Below are 27,843 nucleotides of genomic sequence, written 5' to 3' on the forward strand. Positions count from 1 at the left end.
TAATCCAAACATTCTGCAAAAATATCCATTCAACGAGTTTCATTTTGTTCGAATGATCGCAGTTGGTCGCTTGTGAGAATGCTCAAGATCGTAAGGCCATTGTTGACCTCGCAACACCATATAAGGACAAAGATGAGAAAGACAAGTGTCACCAAATCGTGCAAGAGCCTCTCCTGTGAATTTCAGCTCTTTTGATGTTCCTCTTCTCATTAAATTGTGCAACTTAACGATGTAGTTCTGCTTCACATTCGAGGTTGGCAGTCGGTGTGACCACGGCAGTCTACACAGTTGGTCACCATCTCGGTGTTACCCAGAATGTTTTTAGCCCTCGCCGAAGGATTCGGAGAGGGGATTGCATTTGGGTCCGTTTGTTTGTCTGTCGGTCTGTCTGTCTGTTTGTCCGCACAGAACTTTCGTGTTTTTCTCTGGAACCGCTTGTCCGATAGAGATGAAATTTTCCCCATTGCTGCGACTACTCACGTGGAATGTTTCAATGATAATTATGACGTCATAGGTCACGTTTTGTGGCAGCCATATTTGAAAAACGGGAAAAAAAACTTTTGACCTCTGTATTTCTGAAACCACACCAAAGAAAAATTTGAAACTTGGCACATGGCAAGTACTCTTCATGCGAAACGAGTGTGGTTTTTTTTTATTATGTCATAGGTGCCTTCGTTATGCTGCCACCAGCATGCTTCACAGTATGGATGGTGTTCTTCAGGTGATGTGCTGCTTTGGGTTTGCACCAAATGTAACGTTTTGCATTTAGGCCAAAAAGTTCAATCTTGGTTTCGTCAGACCACAAAACTTTTTGCCACATGGCTTCAGAATCTCTGGAGTGTTTTTTACAATCCTTAAATAGGACTCAATGTGGGCTTTTTTAAGTAATGGTTTCCTTCTTGCCACCCGAGCATACAGTTGCCATTGGCGTTTTGGTGGTCTCTCTGATCAGTCTCCTTGCTTGGTCATCAAGTTAGGAGGGACGGCCTGATATAGGCAGGATCTTAGTGGTACCATACACCTTCCACTCCTTTATGATTGGCTTGGCTGTGCTCCAAGGGGTATTCAAGGTCTTTGAAATCATTTTATATCCATCCCCTGATCTGTGGGGTGAACACTTATCCAAGCAAGATATTCTAGTTTTGTACTTTCAGTACATTTTCTGAAATTCATAGAATTTGTTTTTCACTAGGAAGTTGTGGGTTATGATGGAAAAATATTGGTGGAAACAGTCTGATTTAATGCAATTTAATTCCAGGCTCATAAGGCAAAAAAAGGTGAAAATTTTGAAAGGGAGTGTAGACTTTCTATAGGCACTATATGTAGCTGAGGCATTCAATAATATGAGTGAGGAAAATGATAAAAACAACGTGTTGAGCGCTTTATCGTAAATATACTGTTGTGGCCAATGTCAAGTCAAGGCATTGTTCAGCAAGCCAAACAAAATGGCAAAGTAAGATCCCAGCGAAGGAGAGCTATGTGACCGAGAATGCGCTTTGATAAGGATATAATTAAATAAAGCCGTTAATTATCTTCAAAATGTGTGTTTTAATTAACCCAAACACCCACTTTTCATTCATTCACCACCTTGGAGTTCCCTTGGTATGCACGCAAAGTTTGGGGCCACCAGATTTCATGGTTTTGGAGTGATGGAGGAGACTGATGGACGGACTGACATACACGGACATTTATTGGTGTTGAAGATATCTATATACTGGATATATAAATATATATCTTCAATGTATTGAGAAATTTCAAGTTCGTATCGATGTCCTACTTCTAAACGGTTTGCATCACGACCGTCCTGGCATAACGTAGTTAATGTTGAACAGCTAACTCCTCGATTTGACTTGATAAAGACGAATACTGGATGCTCCCTTACACCAAGTACGTCAATGCTGTTGTTCCTGGAAGTGTTTTCGCTCACACCAGCTGTGTTGTGTCCACATTTGCAGGAATTACAGTCACATGGGATGGCAATGGCTTTGTGGAGGTCGCCGCCGAGGCTTATCTCCGTGGGCGCCTCTGCGGCCTCTGCGGTAATTACAACGGGCACCGGCGGGACGAGTTTCTCAGTCGAGACGGCTCATTTCGGCGCGACATCGAGGGATTTGCAGAGTCTTGGCGAGCCGACGATAATGAAGTGTGCGATGATCGAGTTCAGCCTCACTTGCCTGACCTGTGTGCTGGTTCTCGCAAAAAGCGACGGCGCGCGAGGCGTGAGTGCCGCAAACTCACCTCGTGGGGTTTCCGCAGGTGTCACGAGGTCATCGATATCATCCCCTATTACAAGTACGTCTGGAACTCGACGGTCAGCTGTTATCAAAGTCAGTGAGAGTTCGGTGATGACTGACGAACGTCTGCACAGTATTTGGGATCTTGAGAAGGGGAAACAAAATTGAAAGATCACAAAATGAACCTGAGGATTGTCCAAGGATGCAACATTGATTGATGGCTTCTGGGGACTCGAGTCGGCACTTTGATATTGAGAATCAAACTCTAAAAGTTTGACTTGAGTGAGACACTTTGAGGGGAAAAAAATGGAAATTTTGGGAAATACTCTCCAACGGGCTTCTCTCATGCTGCTGCTGTGGCTGCTGCTGCCCCAATTATTCCCACCTGTTTGTGGGATCAACCAGGGAACGTTTTTGGCCCAAGTCTTTCACAAACTGGCTGGTCAGGCCTGACATTCGAAAGAAAACGACAGGAATTTGTATTTGGTTCAGGGTTCAGGGATAATTGACCCATTCAATGCAAAAGACACCGTGGGATTTTTAATGTCCACCAACGACCATAGCTGGCTGTGCATTAACGGAAACCACAAGAAAAGTGCAGTGGTCAGAAAGGGAAGGGAAATGTAGCGTGGGATTGTGAAACCAATGGTTTATGTTTGTGATATTGATGGAAGATGTCATAAAGTGTGTGTGTGTGTGTGTGTGTGTGTGTGTGTGTGTGTGTGTGTACCTACATGTATATATATATATATATATATATATATATATATATATATATATATATATATATATATATATATATATATATATATATATATATATATATATATATATATATATATATATATATGAAAATGACCTTTTTTACAGCCATTTTTCCCTGCTGTGCAGGGGTTTGGCTTTTTCTTGAGGCCATGTTTTATGGCCAGATGCCCTTCCTGACGCCAACCCTGGTCGCCTCTTACGACAAACAGGGATATGGTACACCTATTCTAACCGGGACATACACCGGGACCAGTACACTGGCACTCATTTCGCCGACCTCGGAAGGATGACAGGCTGAGTCAACCCCCTGGTGTTAATTCAGCAGCCAACGGGGCTTCAACTCAGGACCCTTGGATCCCAAGCCACCACCCTAACCACTAAGCCAACACCAGGCTTCATGTATATGTATGTATACATATATACATACATACATACATATATATATATATATATATATATATATGTATGTATGTATGTATATATGTATATGTATCTATATGTATGTATATATACATATATATATATATATATATGATGTCTAAGTTTGATTCCAAAATGGACTACATCATTGCTTTGCAGGCAGAGCATTACATCATAAAGTGTGCATTCCATTTGATGGCTATTAAACAGGGTGTCCCATCTGCAAGCATTAGTTGCAGGTGGATGTTAAATTCAGGCCTGATCCTTGGTGCAGTTTAACTGAGAAAGGAACAATTCTCATTTTGAAATGAGCAGATAAAATAAATATATATTTTTTAAAAGTTGAGACCAATCAAAGAAATAAGTGATGGATTTAGAAAGGGTAGATCTCAGTACTGTGTTTTTGTGGTCTGCAACAGCATCAAGAGGAGCGTGCTCTTATTCTTGGTAGCCATTTTCATCGGTGAACAATTGTCGATGTTCTACTTTTGTCCGATCAGGTCATGCATCATGGACATGTGCGAGTGCCCTTCACATAAACGGTGCTTCTGCGAAGCCTTCCTGGCGTACACACGTGCTTGTGAGCACGAGGGCCTGAGAATCCACTGGAACATGAGTCACGACTGCCGAGGTACGACATACTCCTCTTTTGAAGTGGTATTCAACCTATCTGTAAACTCCTTAGTCTGAATTGGGTGGCAATCATTGATGCGTAGACAGAGCAATAAATGAATACGCATTCCTGAAATGGATAAAAAGGAGCATGTTGGTCAGGAGAAAAGGAAAGGATGATGAAGAATTGATGGGAATGAAGGAGGATGGTTCATGAGTGTAGACTAGAAGGTAAATGCAAAGTGCGAACATCAAACATGGAAAGATAGAAAAAAGAAAGGAAGAAAATAATCAAATAAGTGGCAATGAGTGAGGCAGAGAGATATGACAAAAGGTACAGTTGGTGTACAGTAACACAGATCCTCTACACTCTACAGCATTACTTCTACCTTAATTGCTTTGTCAGCAGGAATAAAGCAATGTTAAGATGCCTACACTCGATGCTCGACACTCCAAAATGACTGTACTTGAGTTTGGCATTGGGCTATCAGGATAGCCGAGAGCAAGGCGCACTCACCTCTGAGCTGTCCAACCTAGGTTTGAATCTCGACTCAGCTGTAAACTGCTACCCTGGAGTTTCGCATGCAGGGCGAGGAATCAATTAGTATGTGGGAATTAAAGATCCCGCGGTATCCTTCGCGAAGAGTAGGCGAGCTATCGCTGACGCTCCCGGACAAATTCCAAGTTCCTACCTAAATCGGCTCCAGCCAAATGTAGGTCTAGCAAATTGGTTTGTGAAAGAGTCCAGCCAAAACATTTCTCAGGCAAGTGGGCTATAGATAATTGGGGCTGTTAAAGTAGTAGTCATAGTGGTGGTAGTATCAGTTTTGGGCATTAAAAAATAAATAAATAAATAAATAATCACTGCCCATCATACTTCGTAACTTAAATATCATTGCAGTTTCTCCACTGTATCATGAAGGATCATCAATTATGACTGTTGGGGTCATCATCCATTTGGCTTTAATTTCTCGTATTATTATTCCGAAATGTTTACTCTTCTCTCTGATAGCCGAATGCAAGTGACCCTGACCCAAGGCATATGTTCAGTGTGATTCTGTGTAGGCTTCGGTGTGGTCTGCAGACCTAACGCATCAAGACGACTCAACAATCTCAACCAATTCTTCCTGCACGACAATGCATCGCTGTTCGTGACATCATCTCCATGGTGATGCCAGGTGACATTGTGGGTTTGTGAAACTCCCCAAATCAGCACCAGTTCTAACCTTGGACACGAGAGTGGAAGGTCTTCAAAAGAACAAACATGCTTGGGTCTTCGGGGACCAAAATCGACGGAAACAAAGCAGTGCAGGAGATGCCATCACCTTCACATCCATCAGCGATTATCCCGCAAGTGTGCGGATGTGATACCGAGTACCTGAGTACCTGAGCTGTAACGAGGTTGGCTTCCGTTTCCTCGTCGAATGGAGGGAAATCAACAGTGTACATCATCGTTGATCAACTTTTTGGGGAACTTTTTGCCGATGACGCTGTCCGTAACAAAGAATCCAACTTTGCAACACTTCAGCTACCCAGTTTCAAATCCCAATGAATCATTGAAGCGCCGACAGTAGCCACTAAGGGTTTTCAGCTTGTTTAAGTGGTTTCCATGTTTTTCATTTCGCTTTTCATTATGGGACGCCGTAGAAATAAAGGAATGTAGTTAATGCACAGGTTCAAGATGACCGTTTAACGTAATTATCAAGGTGGCCTAGCGACACACAGCATGCAATTTCACCCCATCAATTGCACTTGCATGGCGAGCAAATTTTGCCTCCGTTGTAGATCTTTAGAAGCATTTGATGGCAAACGACTTCTCTTAAAAATTGCTCTCACTTTGCATCTTCATATTCCTCAATAACCTCATTTGCAACCTCAAGAACCTCTCAACCACGAACTTGCGTTAAATCGAGACTTAGTTCCTTCCCACAACGAGTGGTATATGCCACCTGCCCAAAGTTTTATTGTAAGGTACGTCGCTCTTCATTACATTTCTGCATCGATGTCGATGTACCCAGCTCATAGGATCTCAATACGGTGTGTTTGCGGAGTCCACCAACTGCTATTTGCACAAACCCATGGCGATAAAACTTTCTATAATGTTGGCCTGCATAAAAGTGAAATGTATACACTTGTTATTTTTCATTGGTATGGAATCTTAAAATTAACTCACTGCCTTCAACAGCAATAACAAGGAATCAATGGCTACGGTATTACAAACAAGAAGCATATGTAACAAATCTGGGGAATGCAAATGTGTGTGTAGGTGTCCCAGTGTTTGCTCTTGCCCCTTAAGTCTCCTTTCGTACATCCCACCCTTCCTCCTCCCCCACTATTGCAACTCTCATCCCTTAAGTTCTCTTGGGACAGACGCGAGACTGTTAACATACCGGATGTTGGCTTTCTCGGTGAAATCACCTGTCTGGTCATCTGCATTTCCTTGTATTGAACAAGGCAGCCAAAGTTACAATCAAAACAAAAAAAAATTCTATTTCAGTTTGATGTAAATTTTCTTTTGCTTTCGGCAAACGGTTATGTGCAATAATTTCACTTTAAAACACCCCAAAGCCAGGCAGTTCACAATCATGAGCCCATATTGTCCAATAAGGCCTTGACGAAAAAATTGATTTACTATCGGTGAAAATGGGGTTCTGATCGACCATTTGGGTTTTGGAACTTTTGACCCAATCCCAACCCAGAAAAACTGATAACTTAGACCCCCATTTTTAGAATATTGATGCATAATCACCTACCATCCAACCCCATGCCTGGTGTTGACTTAATGGTGAGGGTGGTGGGCTTGGTATCCTAGGATCCGGAGTTAAAATTCCACTCGGCTGTTGAATTAATACGAGGTGGGGTTGACTCTGCCTGTCATCCTTACGAGGTTGGCAAAATGAGTGCCAGCTTCCTGGTATCCTGTGTCGGAGTGGCGACCCGTCCAGGATTGTGCCCAATAGCCAAGGAGACGTCTTAAGTAGCACCAACGCTCTGCAAAGTACGGTCCCAATGGATGGATGGATCCAACCCTACCCCACCCTCTTCCACTCCAATCCAAGTAACCAAAAAAGTAAATAATATATGCAACCGATGATGCCATTTACAGCATAGCCCGAAACCAAAGTTTTTGGCAAGAAAACACACAAACAACAAATGAAAATAAACACAAAGCCAGTACTAAGACAGATGTACCCCAAGCATTGTGTAACAGCAGCTTGCTTTCCAAACTCTACCCTGCTCTCATGATGCATCTTAGCATTCAGGACTTTGTTTCACAGCTGCTGCCTCTTTACTACAATAACGACATCATTCCTAACAAGTACGACGCGGTCATTAATTTCGTCAACGTGCACAAACTCCAACACTGCTTTTACGCTGTAAACTACAGGGTGGTACACGAGGTACGTCTTGCTGCTAGTGGAGGTGTGAGTAAGCAGTGGAACAGCGGGTGTGAGGCAACAAATAGGACAATAGGACATAGACACACAAACATATATGGGTTCGTCATTACTTGAATCAGAAGATAATCAAATTGTTTCTCCTTTACATCCCAAGAAACGTGTGAACTACCTGGTGTATTTTTCTTACACTACCAGAAACTGCTGCCCAGACAGCAACCACACACTAACACAGCAAGCTGTATAACCCGGCGTCATGGAACCTCCAAGAAGACCTGACTATTTGCGACCCGCAGTGCAGGCAGGATTTTGTAATCTGTCTTACAGAGAGACAACACTTTAACATCCATCCGAGGGACATCGAAGCCTCAACCTCAACGCCAAACACCGGGGCAATGGTTTATAGCTTGGACAAGATTCCAACGCAGACTAGACACTCAGAGGCGAGTCTTCATGGCTCATGAATTGGATTTAAAATAAAGGAGAATGGAACAATATCTTTGGCAGGAAAGTGAAGTGATACAATTGTACTCTTGAACAGAAAGCTCAGTCCACTATCCAGGGTTACCCCACTCATGTTGTTTTTTTACCCTCTTGAAGTGTGTGTGTGTGTGTGTGTGTGTGTGTGTGTGTGTGTGTGTGTGTGTGTGTGTGTGTGTGTGTGTGTGTGTGTGTGTGTGTGTGTGTGTGTGTGTCTTCAATAGACATTGAACTAAGATTAACTTTGTCACTGTCTACGGGAGATTCATCGTAAATGAGTTACAATGTCAATGCATGCTACTAGGACAAAAATGATTAAATTTATTATTTGTGCTTCATTTCTGGGACAAACTGTTGCTTTATCACAAAATTATAGTCCTCACCGATGTAGTGCATGTACTTTATGATAAATAAATTTGATATGGAATTTTGAGTGACATTCAATTGTACTTCTTTTGTTTTTTTGTTTTTTAATAAGGGCACCGGCGATAGCTCGCCGACTCTTCAAGAAGGCCACCGTCGGATCTCTTAACATCCACTGACCATTGCTGGCAGATAGGACGTCCAGTTTCACGTCCGTCCATCCATCGGATGGCACACACATTGAAGAATCCCCCTGCCTGGATGGCAGCTGATATATGGATCGAGATTCAAACCCAAGCTAGATATCTTTGAGGCGAGTGTCCTACCTCGAGGTCATCCTGCCAACCTTCACCGATAGTCACATCAGTGCTCTTTCCGAACTAAACGAACTGCGCCATGTTGAATCGGCCTGCCCAAGGTAGCTAACAAAGATGCCACCATTTATGAGAAGGTACGGGGAATGGACGACACAACATGATATAAACCAACAGCAGGTACAGGTACTGATTTTCCAACTGGTCTTACCCCCACAGCAGTACAGCCGTACTTTCACACCACGTAATCGGACTGTTTTGTACATTTGGCGGTGTGTTCATCTCCGAGAAATGGATCAGATAATTTGTAATTTTAGTCCACAGCAATCACATGAAATCGAACGTTAGATATGCTCGATAAAATACCCCGGCATTGCAAACATTGTGTTGAAGGAAATTGAAGAATGGTCTCAAAACAGCTGGGAACCACTGGACTAAGACTGCAGCAGTTCCTTCCTAACTAAATTGTCAAAAACGCTTTTCGATGTGACATAAAAGTGCAAATCATAAAAGTATGTCACGTGTGTTCAGATGTAATAGGAGGCATAAAAGGACAGCATGTCGATACGGTTTATGTACTGTTCGTAGGTTATTAGTATTGCAACATGCGTGTTACAAACACACAAGTTGAGAGGAAGGATTGCAGGTGGTTATTTATTTTATTTGTTTATTTTTTTGCAGACAGAGTTGAGGCTCATGGAAGAGCTTAGAACACTGAACAGATTAGGATGCAACAGTGGAGATTGGGGGGGGGGACACCAACAATGGAGTTGAACGACAAAATCAGGGAGACTTACACAAACAATGAGGGGGGGCAGAAAAGGATGCATGGGGTTGGAAAGGATGCATACAGAAGGAAATTCTCAAGAAGGAGCAACTGGAGATTTAGAAGGAGGAGGGAGCGGGGGAAGCAGGGGGTTAACGGTGATAGGAAAAAAGATCATGGTTTTGGATTGGGGATAATCTGAGATGGTGGTGAACAGCTGTCTTGGTAAGTGGGACAATGTGAGATGCCTTCCCGAGGGCCATGACAAAAGAAAGGCACTGGACAAACATTGCCAGGTGACGCCACGGGTTAAGGAATGTTTGGGCTAAGTAGTGGGGATGGTCATGAAGCTTAGAAGTAGGAAAACAGAAGAAGCGGGTTAGTCAGTGACCAGTCTGACCAGCTGCAAGAACAGGCGAGATGAGATGTTTAGGGCACATGAAGTATAGTATATGGGAACACACAAGTTCTCCCATTTGAATTACCCATAAACAAGAGCCCAAGTCAAATATAAACGAGAGCGAAGTTGATGGCGCATCATTACAAGTCCCCACGCTTCCCACCTAAAGCAAAGTTGGAAGATGGGAAAAAAAAGTTCCGACCAGGATTGACCCAATATCAAGTTTTGAGTGAATTTTTTTTCTCGTTTTGACTCTTATGACCCAAAGTCTCCACCCTTTGGGGCATGAACCGGGGGTCAAATCCAAAAAACGTTACATATTTCTTGCGTCCCCCAATGTTTCATTTTAAAATGTTTTAAAAATCCCCGTAATTGCATTTTTTAGTGTTTGACATTTTGATCCTGTCTTAAAGGGTGGGGCCAAAAATGATCCTGCTGTTGCACCTTCGTGCCATGTTGTGATCACAACTACCAAGTTTGATGAATTTCTACACATCCGTTTCAGAAGAGGTAGCATGATGGACAGACAGACAAATAGGACAGACATGATTACAATATCCTCCCCTTTTTTAAGCATGGGGATAATCACATACCTACATATCATGTACGCAGAGGGTTATCCTGGTGGAGAGTGTACTGGCTTACCTTGCTCCAGAAACAGAAGCACTGGTACTCATACCATACTGAGCTCATCATCTTTTCCAAAGTATTCTCATCTCCATTGAGCTGACATGCATGGTGTTAATGTTCTTGCAATGGATTCTGTCGCAAGCCGGGGGTGAAACGCGGTCCTGGAGGTGCAGTTTACCATGTCGCGGAATGATTCACAAAAGCCCCAGTGGTCTCGAATTCCATACTTGCTCCGCTAGCGATCACAACAATGGTCGGGTGGAATAGCCCTTGCAAATCTCATCGTTGAATTACCGCACATGATCAACCTTGCATTACGGATGGACATAGAGCAAAAGACGGAGCCAGTATGATTACAAAAAAATATTGCAAGTACTTTGTAAAACGATGCACTTGCTCCCCATCCCAGTAATAAATGCTACATTGAGTTGTGCCCGTCAGTCCACCTCCTTGATTGGACTCAATCCAGCTCGATCTGTCCATCTGTGCTTCTGCGCAGTCTTGTGTTCTCAGTGATACTCGCCAGGGTTTGAATTCCTCCACAATCACATCTTCTTTTCATCTTGACCAATTTTTGTGACCATATAAGATGATCTTCCAGTTTCACTGGTGCAGTCAAAGTCCTTTACACGGTTGAGGTCAGGTGTGTCATGTTCCCCACCCTGAACTCTGGAATGTGCAGGATCCAGTCCATCAGATTGGATATCCATCGTTTTTAATCACTTGCATTCTTCGTGGTATCTAAAAGTGAACCTATCTGTGCTGGCCTTGAACAACAAATAGTGAGATAATTACAAATTCCTTTTAGTGGAAAGTCTGTGTCTCTCTTACATATGGACACCATTTAATTAATTCTTTTTCTGCAAATAATGTTTTTTTTTAATCTTTTTTTTTCTGTAAATTATGAAAAAATGTTTGTTTTTTAAAATTATTTCTGTCATACTTAGAACTGCTTTCTTGGGTTCCCACTTCTGTGCTCATTTCAGAATTCAATTCAACAGTGGCATGAGATTTTCAATTGCCAAGAGCAGGTTTCCCTTTCTTTTCAGTTGTACACTTTTTGATGCACTGCACTCCAAAATCAATGGTAACATCCACGATACGTGCACAGAAAGGTGTGCGATTCGTAACATAAACTTCGAATAATTTCAGCAACAATATCAGGAATAGAATGGTCATAAACTGATTAAAGTTTAATGAAAAGCCGAAGTGAAGAGACGCGTGGACTTGAGAAATGGGCAGAAAGGACAATGAAAAATTATAGACTAAAATCAACAGGGCATTGATTGAATGAGGAGGAGAAGATTGGGACTATACTCTGTGCAGAGCGTTGGTGCTGCCTAAGCAGTCTCCTTGCCTATCGGGCACAATCCTGGACGGGGCGCCACTCCGACACAGTATACCAGCAAGCTGGCACTCATTTTGAAGACCTCGGAAGGGTGACAGGTCGAGTTAACCCCACCTGGTATTAATTCAACAGCAGAGTGGGATTTGAACTCAGGACCCGAGGATCCAAAGCCCACCACCCGAACCATTAAGCCAACACCAGGCATTCAAAGAGAAGCTGATGTTTCGGCCCTCAATCCTTCGTCAGAGCAAGAACACTACTTTTGGTGGACCTCTTTTGCTCCAAGGAAGGGTTCGAGCCCAAAATGTCGACTTTCCCTCGTTTCCCACAGCGGTCGGCATACCTCGATCAACGTCCTGTGGATTCAGTCCGTTGTAACACCTGTCCGCCGACGGAGGTCGACACCAGCCGGGAAAAAAAAACAATAGTTCTTCATTCTATAACGAAAAATCATTTTAGAAATTTTCAAGTCCACGCATCTCTCAGGTATCTGCACAAAATCGTTTGAAAGCAACACAGTCGGGGGTGTTCAATGACTCGTTTTTGTAGGGTCATAGCACCGCACGCACTCGCCGATGACCTCTTCGATCATCGATCTATCCTGTTAACATCTTTTAATTTGCCTGTGCTGGATCGACCTCCCTTCCTCACTTTTCTGAACTATTCGTGATCACGGTCTCCCTCTGGTCTTTCATTTGTGATGCTCTTTTCGCACTCCGTTTTCTTCACAGAGTGCAACTGTTGTGGCCGCAAGCCTCTCCTCTTCCATGTCCTCCTGCTCTCGTCCTTCTCGATGTTCTTTCTCCCTTTTTTCCTGCAATCCTTGCTTATCCACTGCCCATCTGCCTACAAAATTCACCTGCAACCCATCTGGCTCCTCATGTCAGTCCGTGTTTTCAGCTCTAAGATGCCTACTATCACTTCCTTCACACTTTGACCCCTCCTCCAACCCCACCTTCCTTGCTCTTTCCCCTTTGTGCCTCTGGAGCCTCGCATGTGTATGACTCGGCATTCTTTCGTGTCACAGACATTGACTCTCATTGCACTTAGTGATGTCGTCTGTGTGCAGGTGGCAAACACTCAGTGCAGGTGTCCACCAGGATCAGCTCCCATTTGTAATCACACCAATTCCTCACTCCTTGCCTACTTCTCACCGATGTCCTCATTTTATACTCCACTCACTCCAACTACCATAATCCTAAACTCTTTCATACTACACCCATGTCCACCCTTTTATACTTATAAAAACCTCTTTATAATCCGTGCCTTAGCTTCGCATCCTTTTCCATGTCATGACCTTTCTTCGTCCTTCCCAGGTATTCACAGAAAGCCTGGTGTTGGCTTGACGGTTAAGGTGCCTGGCTTAAGATCTTAGGCTCTTGAGTTTGAGCACCTGTTTTTTTTTAACCGTTGAAGTAGCACCAGATGGGGTTGACTCAGCCTGTCATCCTTCTGAATTTGGTGAAATGAGTACCGGTGTACTGGTACCAGAGGGCAACCAGCAGCTACAGGCTGCACACGATGGCTGGCTGCTTTGGAGATACACCGCAGTGCTCTCGTTTTCGAAAGTCACATGATCAGTAAAGATCCTGGATTCATCATTAGCTCGTGATCCGAGTTTATGTACAAATGTGTTGATAAAAGGAAGATGTATAAATAGATGTCTTTTGTGTTTTTTTTTTTTACAAAACAAGAAGGTCCCTAAACATTAATTTCCGATAGGTAAGGCCATACTCCGTCACAGACCGCAGCGGGATTCTCTCTCACACGCCTATGCTTGAGAACCAACTCTTGATGGGTCACCGGTCCACAGGTTAGATCAGGAATCTGGAATTTGGCCAAGGGTACATCACACAATTGCCTCCTCTTTTTGAAAGGCACCATTGGATGTTTAATGTCCAGTAATGAATATGCTGGTAGACAGGATGCCCTGACATAACATCCCAAAGACAGATGGTGCACACATTGATGGAACGCCTTGCCTGCAAAGCACCAGGACAGCACGTTATAGTCAGGGTGGGAATCTAACCAGGAGCAGATAGCTCAAACGTAAGTGCACGAACTCTGAGCTATCCTGCCAGCCAATAGTGTACTGCTCAATAGATAGAGAAATTTTCACTGTCACCGCAGCACTGGTAGTGAATTCGTGTTAAACGTTTGGTTTCTTTTCAAAGAATGTTAATTAATTGTTGGAAACCACTCAATTCTTGAGAAACTTGAATCGTTTATGCAGGCCAAAGTGTTGCTTGCTTTACGATACACATTCTATAACTCAGAATTTGAGTGTATCATGGTTCTTATCACCAGCTGCCAATGTGTTTGATTTTTTTTTGTTGAACGACTACTCTTATTATCAATGTAGTGTCCATCAGGCAAGCAATTTTTTTAACCACAACAATAGGAAAATTTCAACATGGCTTAGTGTGTTGGTTAAAAGATCAACTCCAAGCAGTGGTGCCAACTTCCTGACAGCAACTATCAGGGTCTCCTCTTTGCTGTGGTTGTACCCCCAACACAAGTGAAGAGCCAAATCTTCCCCATTCTTCCCTGCTGCCCGGATTCCTCAGGGAAACGCGGTCACGGTCAGAGTGCCGATCGTCCCCATGGACCAGCACTTTCCCTCTTGTCTCTGTCTCTTCTCTCTCTCCCCCTCTCTCTCTCTAACTCTGTCATGGCCCTGACTTCGTGAATATGGGGAGTACACAATCCTGGATGTGGGGGATCTCTGGCCCATTCCTGGGAGATCGATTGGCTGTCTCCGTGTCGCGGGCTTGTTCAAGAGAACTGTCCAGGGCTATACAACAACAATAACAACAACAACAACTTCCTGACAACTAAACAAAAACACATCCATAACCATGTCACCATAAATGCAATCAATAAAACTTGGGCCAAAACAGTATCCTGGGAAATAAACCCATACCAATCGATGACACGAATAAATTACTCCCCAGGTCTGATGGTGTTCACCTTTCATGCCTCTGCTGTGACACCATCGATGGTGACACCACTGACAACACATCCAACCTCTGCGAGGCAAGCCCACACCCAATATAACACATTATGGAAGACTGTGTGGCCCTGGCTTCACAACATCTTAGATGTAAGGGATCTCCGGTTCGCTCCCAAGAGATTGATTGGTATCTCCGCGCTACACGCCTGTTCCAGCAGAACTGACCGGGCCTAATCATCATTAACAACAACAATTTCCTGACATCAATGATCCCATGTTTTTATCTGAGTGCTGTGATTCCGTGATGTAGCTCCTCGCATTAAATCATTGAAACCCAGGCTAATGGATGGTATCTGCATTCTTATGCGAATCGGGGAAAATATGGAGACGGCTGCGAGAGCAATCATTCCAAGAAAGGTCATTGCTCTTCCAGGCAATTAAAGACTCAGTCACTAAGCAGCAAGGCCTTTTCCCAGGCCTCTGACAGCATCACTGCCTCACATTAGCCAACAACATGAACATTTAAATGCAGTGACGATCAAAATGTCATTATTTTGTGACATTTTTCACATTTCATGTCGGCAACTCGAGTTTGTGTAACACATGGTAGCAGTTAGAACCACATACACGAAACTTTAACTGTTTATACGCCCAGGTTCTGTATTGAGTTTCATCAGACTGGGCCACAAAATTTATTGATGTAGAATATGCTTGTGTGATGCAGGGTACTATTCACTTTGCAATTAACGTATGTTTTCTGTTTTTTTAATCTGACATTTGCCTTAATAAGCAAACTACTTTTTGGGTTCAATTTATGTCGTTTTAAATACCCTAGAAAAAAGTAGTTCAGGTTAAGGGATGTTGGAAAGATCCAAGGAAGAGCACAGATATATCAACATTCCTTCCCATTTAATGGTCTACATTGACAGGGATGGCAGGATTACTTGGAGGTACAAACACTCCCTTCTGAGCTGTCTACCATGTTGAAGATCCCACGCTGTCTTTTCTTTTGAAGACAGAGTTGAGGCTTGTGGAGGAGTTAAAATGCAGAATGGACCAGGATCTAACAGAACGAAAATAACAAGAGAAGGAGGGGGGTGGAGGGTTGAGAGACAAAATAGAGAGAGATTTGGAGGGATAAGGACCATGGGGAACAATGAGAGTAAGAGGGGAGGGGTGTACAGGAGGTGCACAACATGGAATTGTTTTTTTTTTCCAGTTGAGCATGAAAGGAGAACACTTAAAATTTAGAAAACTGAATGAGGCACATGTCAGATTAGAGACAGGATGGGCACACTTACTCGATGGGACTTTTAGTGTTGGCCAGACACACACGACAACACAAATTTGATACTACACCTCCAACAAAGTATGATTACTCCATGGAAATTGGATTGAAACACACCTAACAATACAGGGCTGAAACGATGACAGCAAGACATGACAAATCTGGAACAGAGAACTCAGCTTTGATGAACTTTAACGAGACTCATGAACACAGTCAGACCAACACACCCAGACCCGGAGTTATCGCCGGAATCCACAACAAATTACAAATTCCTGCCCAAATCATCTTCAGACGAATGTCAGGCTTGGCCAGCTGTTTCGAAGAAACATTTGGCCCAAAAATAATGGGAATAATAGGGGCCGTCAAACTTGTTGGACGATCAAGATTTTCACTTCTAATATATCAATTTCAACTGGTGATGCAACAAATTACTTTTACTAGATTGAAAGTAAATCTTTTAATTGTTCATCGGCAACCAATCATTTAGAACTTCATAACTTGGAACCACGCAGCAACATGGCGGTGCGGGAATTTGGACGTTTCACTCATTTGCTCAGCGTTTAAATGAGCTGCTTCATGTCATCATGAGAAATACTTTGGCCAGGCATTTATCAAAAAGAGGAATTTCTTCAATTAAATCTTATATATTATTTCCGAGTTTGTGGTTTCGTGTCGCGCTATCTTCGACTTTGTTCTGCGCTCGAGTAACGTGATATTCGGCTTACATTATCTCAAAGACCATATGAGGTGCATGGTACAAAAAAAAGTAAATAAAATGGTTCTGAAACAGTGAAATCGTATTCCACTTACTGTATTAAAGTAAAATTGCTAGATACTCTGCATCAGTTCCTTTCTTAAACACACCCACCCCCAACATGTCGCGCAGAGCGCGGGTTATGCTAGTTATTGCAATAACGCAGACTTTATTGAAAAATTAAAAAAAACAACATTCATATTGATGAACTGTTGGTATTTGTTTATTTTCCTTCGTCATATCGATTTGGCATTGCATCTTTACGATTATTGAAACCATTTTAGGTACTAATCAAGGAAATTATGCACTGCAATCAATGTTGCCTCAAACACGTCATAATTGCCCAAATTACTTGTCTGGTGAAATTATATTTGGCAAAACATGGGATGTTTCATGTCATCATAATTTTGTTGACTTTGTTTGGTTTTAACTCTCGTTCAACGAATGCGTAGATATGATGTGATTGATATTCGAGACAAGCCTCTGGATTTCACCACTGGTCGAACAGCGTTTGGCAGGAATAATGGTTTTGTGCAATTGTGACATTCCCCGGCCAGCATTTTGATTCCAAGGAGCCATTTAAATGTGCAATTGCAAAACAACTGCTAAAAGAAAACTAGTGTACTCCATACCCACCCTGTGGGTCATTATAGCGCCCAAAACAAGTCGTGATCATTTCCGTCGCTGAGAGTTGATCCTGGGAAGGTCGCGCCACTCTGTTGCAAGACAAGGAATACATGGAGCAGTTTCACAATGAGAAGTACTCGGCGAGGAACCTTCATTCACTAGATTATAATTAAGCTCAGCAGCGACTTGAGCCAACCCAAGACCCCAAAACTACAGTACGGTACGGTATGTAGTGTATGTTGGATATGTACGTGCTTTCGAAAAGTTTTGACAACAAAAAACAAGGGAAGCAAGGTTTTGATGCTGCTCAGAAAAAAAAAAATTTATCTGAATCCACTTTGCTCAATGAGCCAACACTAGGGACACACTCCTTGTACAGAGATGGATATCCTCTCCGAATTCAAAATTTCTGCCCCGGTTGAGGGCTGCTTCAGCAACAGATTGTGATGGAGGAGCCACCTCTCCAGTGGTAAATTCTCAATCCTGGATACATCCACGACTGGACTGGTTGGTTGTGGGTAAATGTGGAGTTTTGGGGGGGTTTCTTTAATCCCAGTAAATTTTCACATCTTGAAATGGGACGGAGTAGCCACCTCACCAAGTGTACATTATCAGTTGTGGAAATGTTAATAACTGGTTGGTTGCAGGTAAAAGTGGGGTAAAAAATCAACTTATGGGGGTAAAATCTCAGCTAAGAAAAGGGGATGGAGGAGCCACCTCTCCAGGTTGTAAAATCTCAGCTCTGGAAACATGGTGGAGTAGCCACTCTCTCCAGAGGTAAATTGTAAACGATGGAAACATCCACGACCGGTTTGGTTGTGAATGCAACGATGCAAAAGGAAGATGGGAAAAACATTAATACAATTCATTATATTATATGGAGATTTATCATTCCTACAAGACAACCCTTGTGAAAGGACAGCATGCATGATGTGTCAGAAATGTCATTCTACTGGATTCCTTACAGAGACAAGAAAGCCTAAAAGCAAAGTACACTAATTGGCCTGCTGGCCCATAAGTGCTGCAATAAACACGTCACTATTTTGTATTGAAAGACAAATAATGGTGTTTTAGATTAATCAATCAGAGCAGATACGGCACTTTCAGTGTCCAGACAATGAATTGTCAAAGTTCTCTCCAGCAAACCGGTCACATTCATGAACAGTGACAACATGTAACGCACCGTATCCTGCACTGAGTGCCAAGGAGCCGGAATGCTATCCATATAGGGGGCAGTCAACAGTTTGTGCCTCACCTGGAAGGCATGTAGTGCATTCTCTTCTGCAAACGGAGGGTGCTCACAGACGATGCTGGCGGAATAGCACACCTTTGAACACGGTAGATCACCAAACTCTTTTACAAAACTGGCTTCAAGAGATGTTGACTTTCTGAAGCTTGCAGATTTTATCTGACGCCTGCTCTGGCAAAGTATTTTCAGAATTTAAATACGAAAGATTATTATATAAATTTGGCTTTGTGAAGAATATTGAGGTTGCCACATATGTGTCAACCAAGCCTTATTAAGACTTCAAACTCTATAAAGCAATACATAGTGCAGAATGTGCAAGGTTAGAAGAAAAACTGCTGAAAACAAATTAGGATTGGTTTGACACCTTTGGAGGGGAAAAACGATACAATACAATTAAAAACTAGAACGACACTCGATAGAGTGCATACCTTCACCAGGATGAACGGTTTACGTTTTGTAGCCCACAGATAGGCCGGATATGAATCCAGAAGTTAACCAAAACTGAATTGGCTTGTTCTTGTCGCCTAGCCAACTCATCCAACAAGTTTAGTCAAAATACATCCAAAACTTTTTGAAATTTCGTGCCATATATCATTTTGAGCCCCATCTCTCAATGGTGAAGGACCAGTTGAAATTTTTTTTTTAAGTTCTCGGATCCAGAGCTTCACCAAAATTGAATCAATTCATCGTTGTCTCATACACCCAACCTGTCCACCAAGTTCCATCGAAATCTGTCTATAACTTTTTGAGATATCCTGCTCACAGACAAACAAACAGATAGACCGGGCTGAAACACAAACTCCGTCCACCTTCGGTGGTGAGAGGCAGCTAAGGAAAACAATGTGATATGCTGTTAAATACTTTTTGACAAACCTTCTTGGGATGCAACAACCAGTTTGGATGACTAGTTGACTTTGGGAACTGAAAAGAGGGGTAATGTACGAATGAGAATAGAAAGGATATTCACAAAGAGGGAAAAAACAAGGAAAGAAACCAACTCATTAAACTGGACTCTATACCAGAAACAACCATTCCCCTTGTCCACCCCCCCTCTCCCCTTCCCTCTTCACCTACCCCAAATCCCCCCAAAGAGTTGTACTTCCTAGAGTTGCTGGCGGATATATTATGCTGAGAACAGTTGTAATAAAATCGGACAGAAGAACAACCATGCCATAAATTGGGCCGGCGTCCAATTAGTTTGCGTTTAGACAGAAGATGACTCTCTGTCACCAAAATTGACCGATGCTTGACCAAAATTGACCAAAATTGAAGGCAAGAGATGATCAGCAGAAACTCCAATCCAAAAAGGAAAGTGTATGATAATTAATTGAAAATTAATTCAGGCTTATGGAGGAATTTGCACTTTCAGCATGTGCAGGACAAGAACATCAAGAGATGTGAGCATTCTTTTACATGGATTGCAAGTACATCATGGCGCATCAAGATACTTTCACATGGATTAAGTGTCCAATAGGAGATATCAAAGTACATTTACCTTACCTTACCTTAGGGGTAAATGAGGCGGCATCAAAGTATTATCATGTCAGAGGTGTCCATTAACACAGGCTGCTCTGAGCCAGAGGTCTAAGACCTCCGTGGATGCCGAAATGATGATATAATTACTGCATTCAATTAATTGTACTGCGCACCTTTTACTATTACGTTCCCCAAGGATTGCTTAAATGAAAGCCAAAATTGGTGGTATTCGTGCGCGAAATGCAAAAAGCTGGAAAATGCTTCTTATAATTAAAATGTTGATTTATAAATGATTTTGATGCAGGGATCACGGAACAACAGGACTCAAATGGATCTGGCGCACAAAGACAAACAAATAGGGGAGGTAAGACGCAAAAAAAATTTGCTAAGCTAAGCCAAAAAAAAAAACGAGAAGGCTAGGAGACGAGAAGATGGTGGCCAAGCAGATGGAGGGATCTCTTCTCCACCAGGTCGAAGGTCCAACTGCCACATGCATCCATGGTCACGGCCTTCTCCACCTCTGGGACCACCTTTCCAGCACGTGGTTCATCCCACCATTGGGTGCTCTGCTGCCAGTGGGTGACACTGCCTTCATGGCTGTTCCACCCTCAACCAGGGCTCTTAACCTCACCACCATGACTCGCAGTCCGACGGCAAAACAGTTCGCGATGGTTCCCATGGAAAGAACGTCGTGCTTTTTCGTGTCCCTTTATGTACAAGTCCTCTACCCAACCTCGCTTGTTACAGGAGGTTTTACACAACAATCTTACCCTTTTCTGCTCTTCAAAAGGACGCTCACTGCCTACTCGGCGCATGTTTGACAAGATGACTTTCCACTGACAAATATCTAATAGAAGGGTAAATTTAAACTACTCAATCACATGGTCCATGCTATTCCAAAAACAACCTATATATGGATCCCCCCCTTTCCCCACAACAGTATTTTCAAATCGATTACAACTTAGAGATTCACACAAATCAAAATATTCAATTTGAGCCTGGGTTCCCAACATCGTGAGATGTGTGATCAGATGGAAACACCAATTGGCCGGTCAATGGTTTAATTTTTTTTTACTTTGGTATACAAAAATTGAGGCTGATGAAGGAACAAGGTAACAGAGTGTAAAAAACAAAAGGCAACGTCATGCCAGTGGGCAACAGTTTGAGAGAACAAGTAAGCAGTGGCAGATTAATGCATGGGTATGCAGGGCCCGTGCCCAGGGACCCCAAGTTGAATGTGGGCCCAATCACAAATTAACCCCTCATTAGTACATGGACTATCCCATGTACAAGCCACATGGCAGAACATTGCTGTTTTGAAAGATCAGAGCACCTGTTCCAGAGATGAAACAAAACGACCCCAGCGACGCTGAAAAGCGGAATACCTCAACAATGGTGAAAAGGGTGAAAATCACCCAAAATTACCTTTTTTCTTTCCACAAGCAGCAGAACCAGAAAAATGTCCTCGGTTTCGCATATCTGGGTTGTGTCCCATTACCAATCAGCTTGCTATCGCTCGCTAAGCCAGCCGTTTCTTATCAACGGTTTCATTGGACTGCTTGCTTGAGCGCTTAAGTCATGTCCTCTTTTTTTTGGCGTCTTTGGTGAAAACAACAAGGAGGCATCTTTTTGGAGGAATTTGGAATGAAAATAACATGAAGTCCTCTTTTTTAGGGAATTTGGGATGAAAATAACATGGAGTCCTCTTTTTGGGGGAAGTTGGGATGAAAATAACATGAAGTCCTCTTTTTGGGGGAATTTGGGATGAAAATAACATGGAGTCCTCTTTTATAGGGAATTTGGGATGAAAATAACATGGAGTTCTCTTTTTGGGGGAATTTGGGATGAAAATAACATGGAGTCCTCTTTTTTAGGGAATTTGGGATGAAAATAACATGGAGTTCTCTTTTTGGGGGAATTTGGGATGAAAATAACATGGAGTCCTCTTTTTTAGGGAATTTGGGATGAAAATAACATGGAGTTCTCTTTTTGGGGGAATTTGGGATGAAAATAACATGTGGGCCTCTTTTTTAGGGAATTTGGGATGAAAATAACATGGAGTTCTCTTTTTGGGGGAATTTGGGATGAAAACAACATGGGGTTCTCTTTTTTTAGGCATTTTGGATGAAAATAACACGGAGTCCTGTCTTTTGAGCGTTTTGGGCGAAAATAGCATGGAGTCTTCGTTTTTGGGCGTAAATAGCAGAGTCCTTGTTTTGGGGGGTAATTAGCACAGAGTCCTTGTTTTGGGGCGTTTTGGGAGAAAAAAACACGGATTCCTGTTTTTTGGGCATTTTGGCCTGACATATTCTTCATGCCCAGGGCTCCAAAAATCTTAATCCACCTCTGTAAGCAATGGAAGGAGCAAATAACAAAAATGAAAAGGGGATGAAAAATATGAAACTGCAAATAAGAAGGTTGGTTGGGCAGGGTTAATGGAGGGAGTGGGAGGGGAGGGGGTATAAAAGTTTGTAGGTCAGGATTGGGGATGACATGAGATGGTGGTGCACCACCAGCTTGAATCCCTCATGGAAAGAGTACAATTGAATTGCCTCAGGCAGTGCTCCAGCAACAATCACATACTCTTTATCAAAAGACACAGTGGGATCGTTATTGTCTTCTGGCAAATTATAGCAGTGGCTTGGGGGGGGGGGGGGTGGGAAGACTGGCTTAACCACCATCTGAAGAATTCCCCACTCATTCACGCCATCCATGTCTTGCCTGCAAAGCACCAATGGGGCAGTTTGTAGTTGGCAAGTATAATATGAAGTATTAAATTAACGTCGATCAAATTTTAGATATCATGTCCTTTATAAGGCTGGACTATTCTCCCTATAAATGTGAATATCTTCGATGCAGGGTTTTTACGTCAGTATTTTCGACTCATAAACAGAAATTCCACTTGTCATTGATGTCGGCCATGCCTTTGAACCAGGCAATACAGACGGCTGTGTTTGTGAAGCACCGAAATGGTCAGATTTCCTTTTGGAAATGTTCACAAAAGAGTGTGAACCTTGATTCACATTTACTAGCCACGGGACAAGCTCACAGCGGTGACATTTGTGTTTTAAAGGTTAAACGTTTCATTCTTTGAGCCATAAATCCTTAGATATTGTACCTGTCTGAAACTGTACCTTTTCACAAAGTCCATGTTTTCTTTATTGTGAGATATTTAATCTGTATGCAGAAATATAAGAACTGTGAGTGTAGCCATTCCCAGGGAGCTGTCAAAGCATAAAGACAAATCGATGTTCGTGAACAAATTTTCCGCAGGGATACATCGAGTTCAGTGCCTTGACATGACCAGCCCATTCAGTCCACTGCAGGACCAAGGCCTCCCTGAACATGGTCCATTGGATGCAATTTGAGGTCTTGTACTCCAGTCCAGTGAATTTGTTCATTTCATCTCTCCATCTGATCTTTGGTCTACCTACCTCTGCTTCTTCCACGGTGCTCTCTCGTTTGCTTGGTTGTAATTATTTTATCCTCCAGTTGTCCATTCTTTTCATTACACAAGTCCAGCCCAATTTTATTTCAGTTATTTTTTTATCCATGACCAGAATGTCAAGGAATTTTTCTTTTTTTTCTGTCTGATCCATTCGATTCTCTTCTTGTCACTTCTGCTTATAGATTGGTGTTGGCTTGCTGGTTAAGGTGTTTGGCTTAAGATCTTGGGGTTCTTGAATTCAAACCACTTGGGGTTCTTGAGAACACTCCTTCAAGGCATGAGGTGAAGATGATGGTGGCATTGTGTCTCCCTGTCTGACACCTTTTTCCTTTCCAAACTGTCGAAGACTTTTTCAATATCGATGATTATGAGAAACAGGAAAGTTTATACATATTCTCTTGATTTTTTTTTTTCAAGAAGCTGATTTATTATATAAATTAGATGTTATTCAAATTAGTCTTGAAGTCTTGAAGCCTTCAAACCTCCTCCAACCAAAAGTCCTCACCCTCCACCAAAGCCTCAACGTCCCCCTTCCAAAGCTGGCCCATCTTTACTCTCATGGTCTCACCCTCCTCCCGCTAATAAAAGCAAACGGGCATTCCCACGTCAAAACCGGAATATTTAACGCAATTTCTGCTCCACAATCATGCTATCACTTATGGGCGTCGATTGATGGGGTACGGGTGGGGGGGACATGTCCCCCCCCTTTTTATCAAGGGGGGGACAACATATCGATTGTCCCCTCCTTTTTATCAAGGGGCGGGGGGACAACATATCGATTGTCCCCTCCTTTTTATCAAGGGGGGGGACAACATATCGATTGTCCCCCCCCCACTTTTTTCATTGAACGTAAGTTACGTAACACAAAACGAGCTGCTCTAGTACAACCAGGCCAAGATGCTCCCAAATACAAGAATAAATTTTTTAATCTCTCTATAATTCCAGCAATCTCTGCGTGCATGTTTGGCTGCGTGCATGTTTGTCTGCGTGCATGTTTGTCTGCGTGCATGTTTGTCTGCGTGCATGTTTGTCTGCGTGCATGTTTGTCTGCGTGCATGTTTGTCTGCGACCGCTGTTTCTCGACAACCACTGGTCCGATCTACTTGAAACTTGCCAGGTATATTGCTGGGGACCCGAGGATGTACCTTTTCATTGTTTGAAATTAATCGGACAAGTGGTTCCCAAGTTATGGTCTCCGTACTCGCAAGCCGTTCACGTCTGCTTTGGCTTTGGGAGTTGGACCAAACAATTTCACGTAAATAGAAGGGGGGGGGGTTGCCAAATACGGAGCCTCTCTGGATCTTTACTTTTTGCCAAAAACAACACAAGAAAAATAACCGTTAGTTTTATTGGTCTATTATAGTTCTATTAAAGATGATAGGTTAACAATTCAACATTGAGAATCCGTGCTTCCCAAGCCATGGTCTCCCACCGGCCAAGCGTCCATAGCGACGTCACTTTTTGATTCTTCGATGTCGGATCTTCCTATCATTGTGAAGCAGAATTCGCCAAGCATTGGATTGTTCACCCACTAACAGGGAACATGACCTGGACATTTTGAGGTATGTTGGCACGTTTTCGGACTTTGTATCGTCATTTTATGAGTGTTTAAAGAAATCGCGGCTTCATGGCCTGGAGCGCCACGCCTCGGATAGTGTTAGGCCACAACGGCTCAGGGCCCCTTTAGCGACCAAAATAGTTTATTTCACCTTTCTACCTTATATCGCCGGATTCCCGATATTATTACCTGCACAATGATGTGTGTGTTTAATTTTTGTGACTTTGCACTGTCGAGTTATCAGCCAATAAAATATTTCACGGTCTGGTATGCTGATTGAGATGGTGGAGCTTGTGCAGGATGACGCGGTTTCACTCTACCAGCTCGCACGAACGAACGGAAAGATATTTTGTAATTCTGTTTTCATATTTCGCAGTCGATAACAGTGGCCGAAATCCCAACGTTTAAAACCGGGTGAAAACCAAAGGAAAGTGGGTATTTTGGCGACTAAATTAGCTTTGAATACTTGGGAAACATAAAATAATGCGCTGATCCACTCGCTTTTGCGGCGGTTAATGTAAATAATTTTTCATCGGTACTTGGACTTATGGGAGGTATAGACCTACAAAACGAGAGGTATCATTCGGTCGTCGGACTTATGAGGATTAAATTGTAGATTTTAAAAGGTAGCTGTGAAACATGCAAAATTCACCGAAGCGGTTTGGACAAACGAACGGAAAAATATTTTTGAATTCTGTTCTCGGATTATACAGTATCTTTAGGGTAGTAATGAGATTACCTCGAAAATCCGATTAAAAAAGGCTTGGGCTTCGTAGCTTAGCCGCAGCTTGCAATTTTTACTCGGAAAAATAACTTTCCGAAGGAATTTCTCTTCCGCCATCATCCGAATAATTTTCCGTTTGCACGAGGACAAAGACGAAGGATAGACCGACAGAATAAGGATAAAGGATAGACCGAATAAAAATGCCCTGTTACGCAAAAATAACCCTTATAATTCACATGTCAAAATTTATTCAACTGAAATGTAATTCCCTTCTCGTTTCATGGAGGATATGGATATCAGAAAGTTTTTCGTGACAGCATCAAGTAGCACATCCCCGACCACTCTCCTGGAGCAATCAAGTTTCCAGAAAGAGGTAGACGATTCAAAGGAGAAGATAGCAGAAAAGGGTGCATGTGCGAGTACTCGGCCGAATTTCCCAGATCAGCCTTTTCAACCTCATGATGTCAGTTGTATCCCAGTCCAAATACTGCCAAACCGAAAGTTGAAGTTTCAACAACAGTGGTTCAAAGATTTTCCGTGGCTTCATTTTGATCAGAGCATCTGCGGTGTGCTCTGTCACACCTGTACGGACACTTCTCATGAAAAAAACTTACCGAACTTGCCCGCTGTGCAGAAGATGCATTTGTCTCAAAGGGCTTTTGGAACTGGAAAAAGGATACAGAAAAATTCAGACAACACGAAGGATCAAACACACATAGGCTTGCCTCTGAAAATCTGAAATGTCGCAGAAATCAAATGTCCATGTGCAGCTGAGCAGGAAACTGCAAGAAGAGCAAAGATCTGCACGGTCAGCACTTCTGAAGATTATCACCTCACTGCAATATTTAGCCGAACAAGGTTTAGCAATTCGTGGGAAGGATGCCTCTGAAGGGAATTTCAAAATGCTCTTACAGTTGCGGACCGAGGAAGATGTAAACCTCAAGACGTGGTTGTCAAGGAAGACGACGTTCACAAGTGGAGAAATTCAGAACAAAATTCTACAGTTGACGAATCATGCCATCCTCAGAAATATCTGCAGTAATGTGAATGAAATGTCCACTCAGTTCGGACTCGTAACTGATGGAACGCAAGATATTCAGGGTAATGAGCAGGAGTCGGTGTGTGTGCGCTATGTGACGGATTCCTTTGATGTTCAAGAAGATGCTTCAGGATGTCCTAATTCGGTGTCAACTCCCTATTGAACACCTTAGAGCACAGACTTATGATGGGGCAAGCAACATGTCCTGAAAGTACAAGGGCTGTCAAGCACAGCTAAAAAAACTCCAACCGCTGGCCAATTATGTTCACTGTGGAACTCATGTCACGCAACTCATTACATCCAAAGCCCTACAAACTGCACCGTTCATAAGAGACGCCTTTGATTATGTCCAGGTACTCTGCAACATCTACAACAAATCTGGAAAATTCAAGCATCTGTACTTGAATATCCACACTGACGATGCTGACACTCCTTGCCCTACATGCCTGAGGCCAATTTGCCTGAGCGTTGGTTAACTCGTTCTCCTGCCGTGAAATCGATATTGCATAACTACGAAGCGGTACTGGATGCCCTTCAACAAGCAAGTGATGACTTTGGTACGAACACGGCATCGCGAGCCAACGGTATTCAAAGCTGTCTTTCATCAGGAAAGTGTGTTCTCGGTCTGTTTGCATCATTGCCCGTTCTCCAAATCCCTTGAATACCTCAGTAAGGCATGTCAGGGTTCACAAGTTACCCTCCCTGGTATGCTTACTGCTGCAAAGGTTACCACACAGAATCTCCAATCTCTCCGTACCGACCAGACGTTTAAGGAGGTTTTCGAAGCAGCAGACCAGAAGCTCCAGCAGTGCCAATTAGATCCAGTGACCCTCCCTCGTAAGCGCAAGCTTCCGAAGAGACTTGATGGAGGCATGCAGGAATACACTGCCAATTCTGCAGAGGATGTATACAGAGTTGAATTTTTCAAAGTCATCGACAGCGCATCCGAGAACTTGAACGAGTACTTCACATCAACCGACCTCATGGCGTATAGGGA

General features: G+C 42.9%; 1 protein-coding gene across 3 annotated transcripts in view; it reads left to right on the forward strand.

Annotated features, from left to right (window-relative positions):
* BMPER (BMP binding endothelial regulator) overlaps nt 1-8,346 on the forward strand; it is a 116,920-nt gene extending 108,574 nt beyond the window's left edge. For all 3 annotated transcript variants that reach the window (XM_085892186.1, XM_085892185.1, XM_085892187.1), the window contains 3 exons: nt 1,956-2,292; nt 3,920-4,050; nt 5,082-8,346. In XM_085892186.1, the coding sequence (XP_085748312.1) occupies nt 1,956-2,292; nt 3,920-4,050; nt 5,082-5,086 (473 nt within the window). In that variant the 3' untranslated portion in view covers nt 5,087-8,346. The remainder of the gene's footprint in view (nt 1-1,955; nt 2,293-3,919; nt 4,051-5,081) is intronic.
* Nucleotides 8,347-27,843: the final 19,497 nt, after the last annotated feature.

The sequence above is a fragment of the Eptatretus burgeri genome, chromosome 8 (assembly GCF_056783735.1).
Source record: "Eptatretus burgeri isolate ZD-2024b chromosome 8, Ebu_testis_v1, whole genome shotgun sequence".
NCBI lineage: Eukaryota > Metazoa > Chordata > Myxini > Myxiniformes > Myxinidae > Eptatretus > Eptatretus burgeri.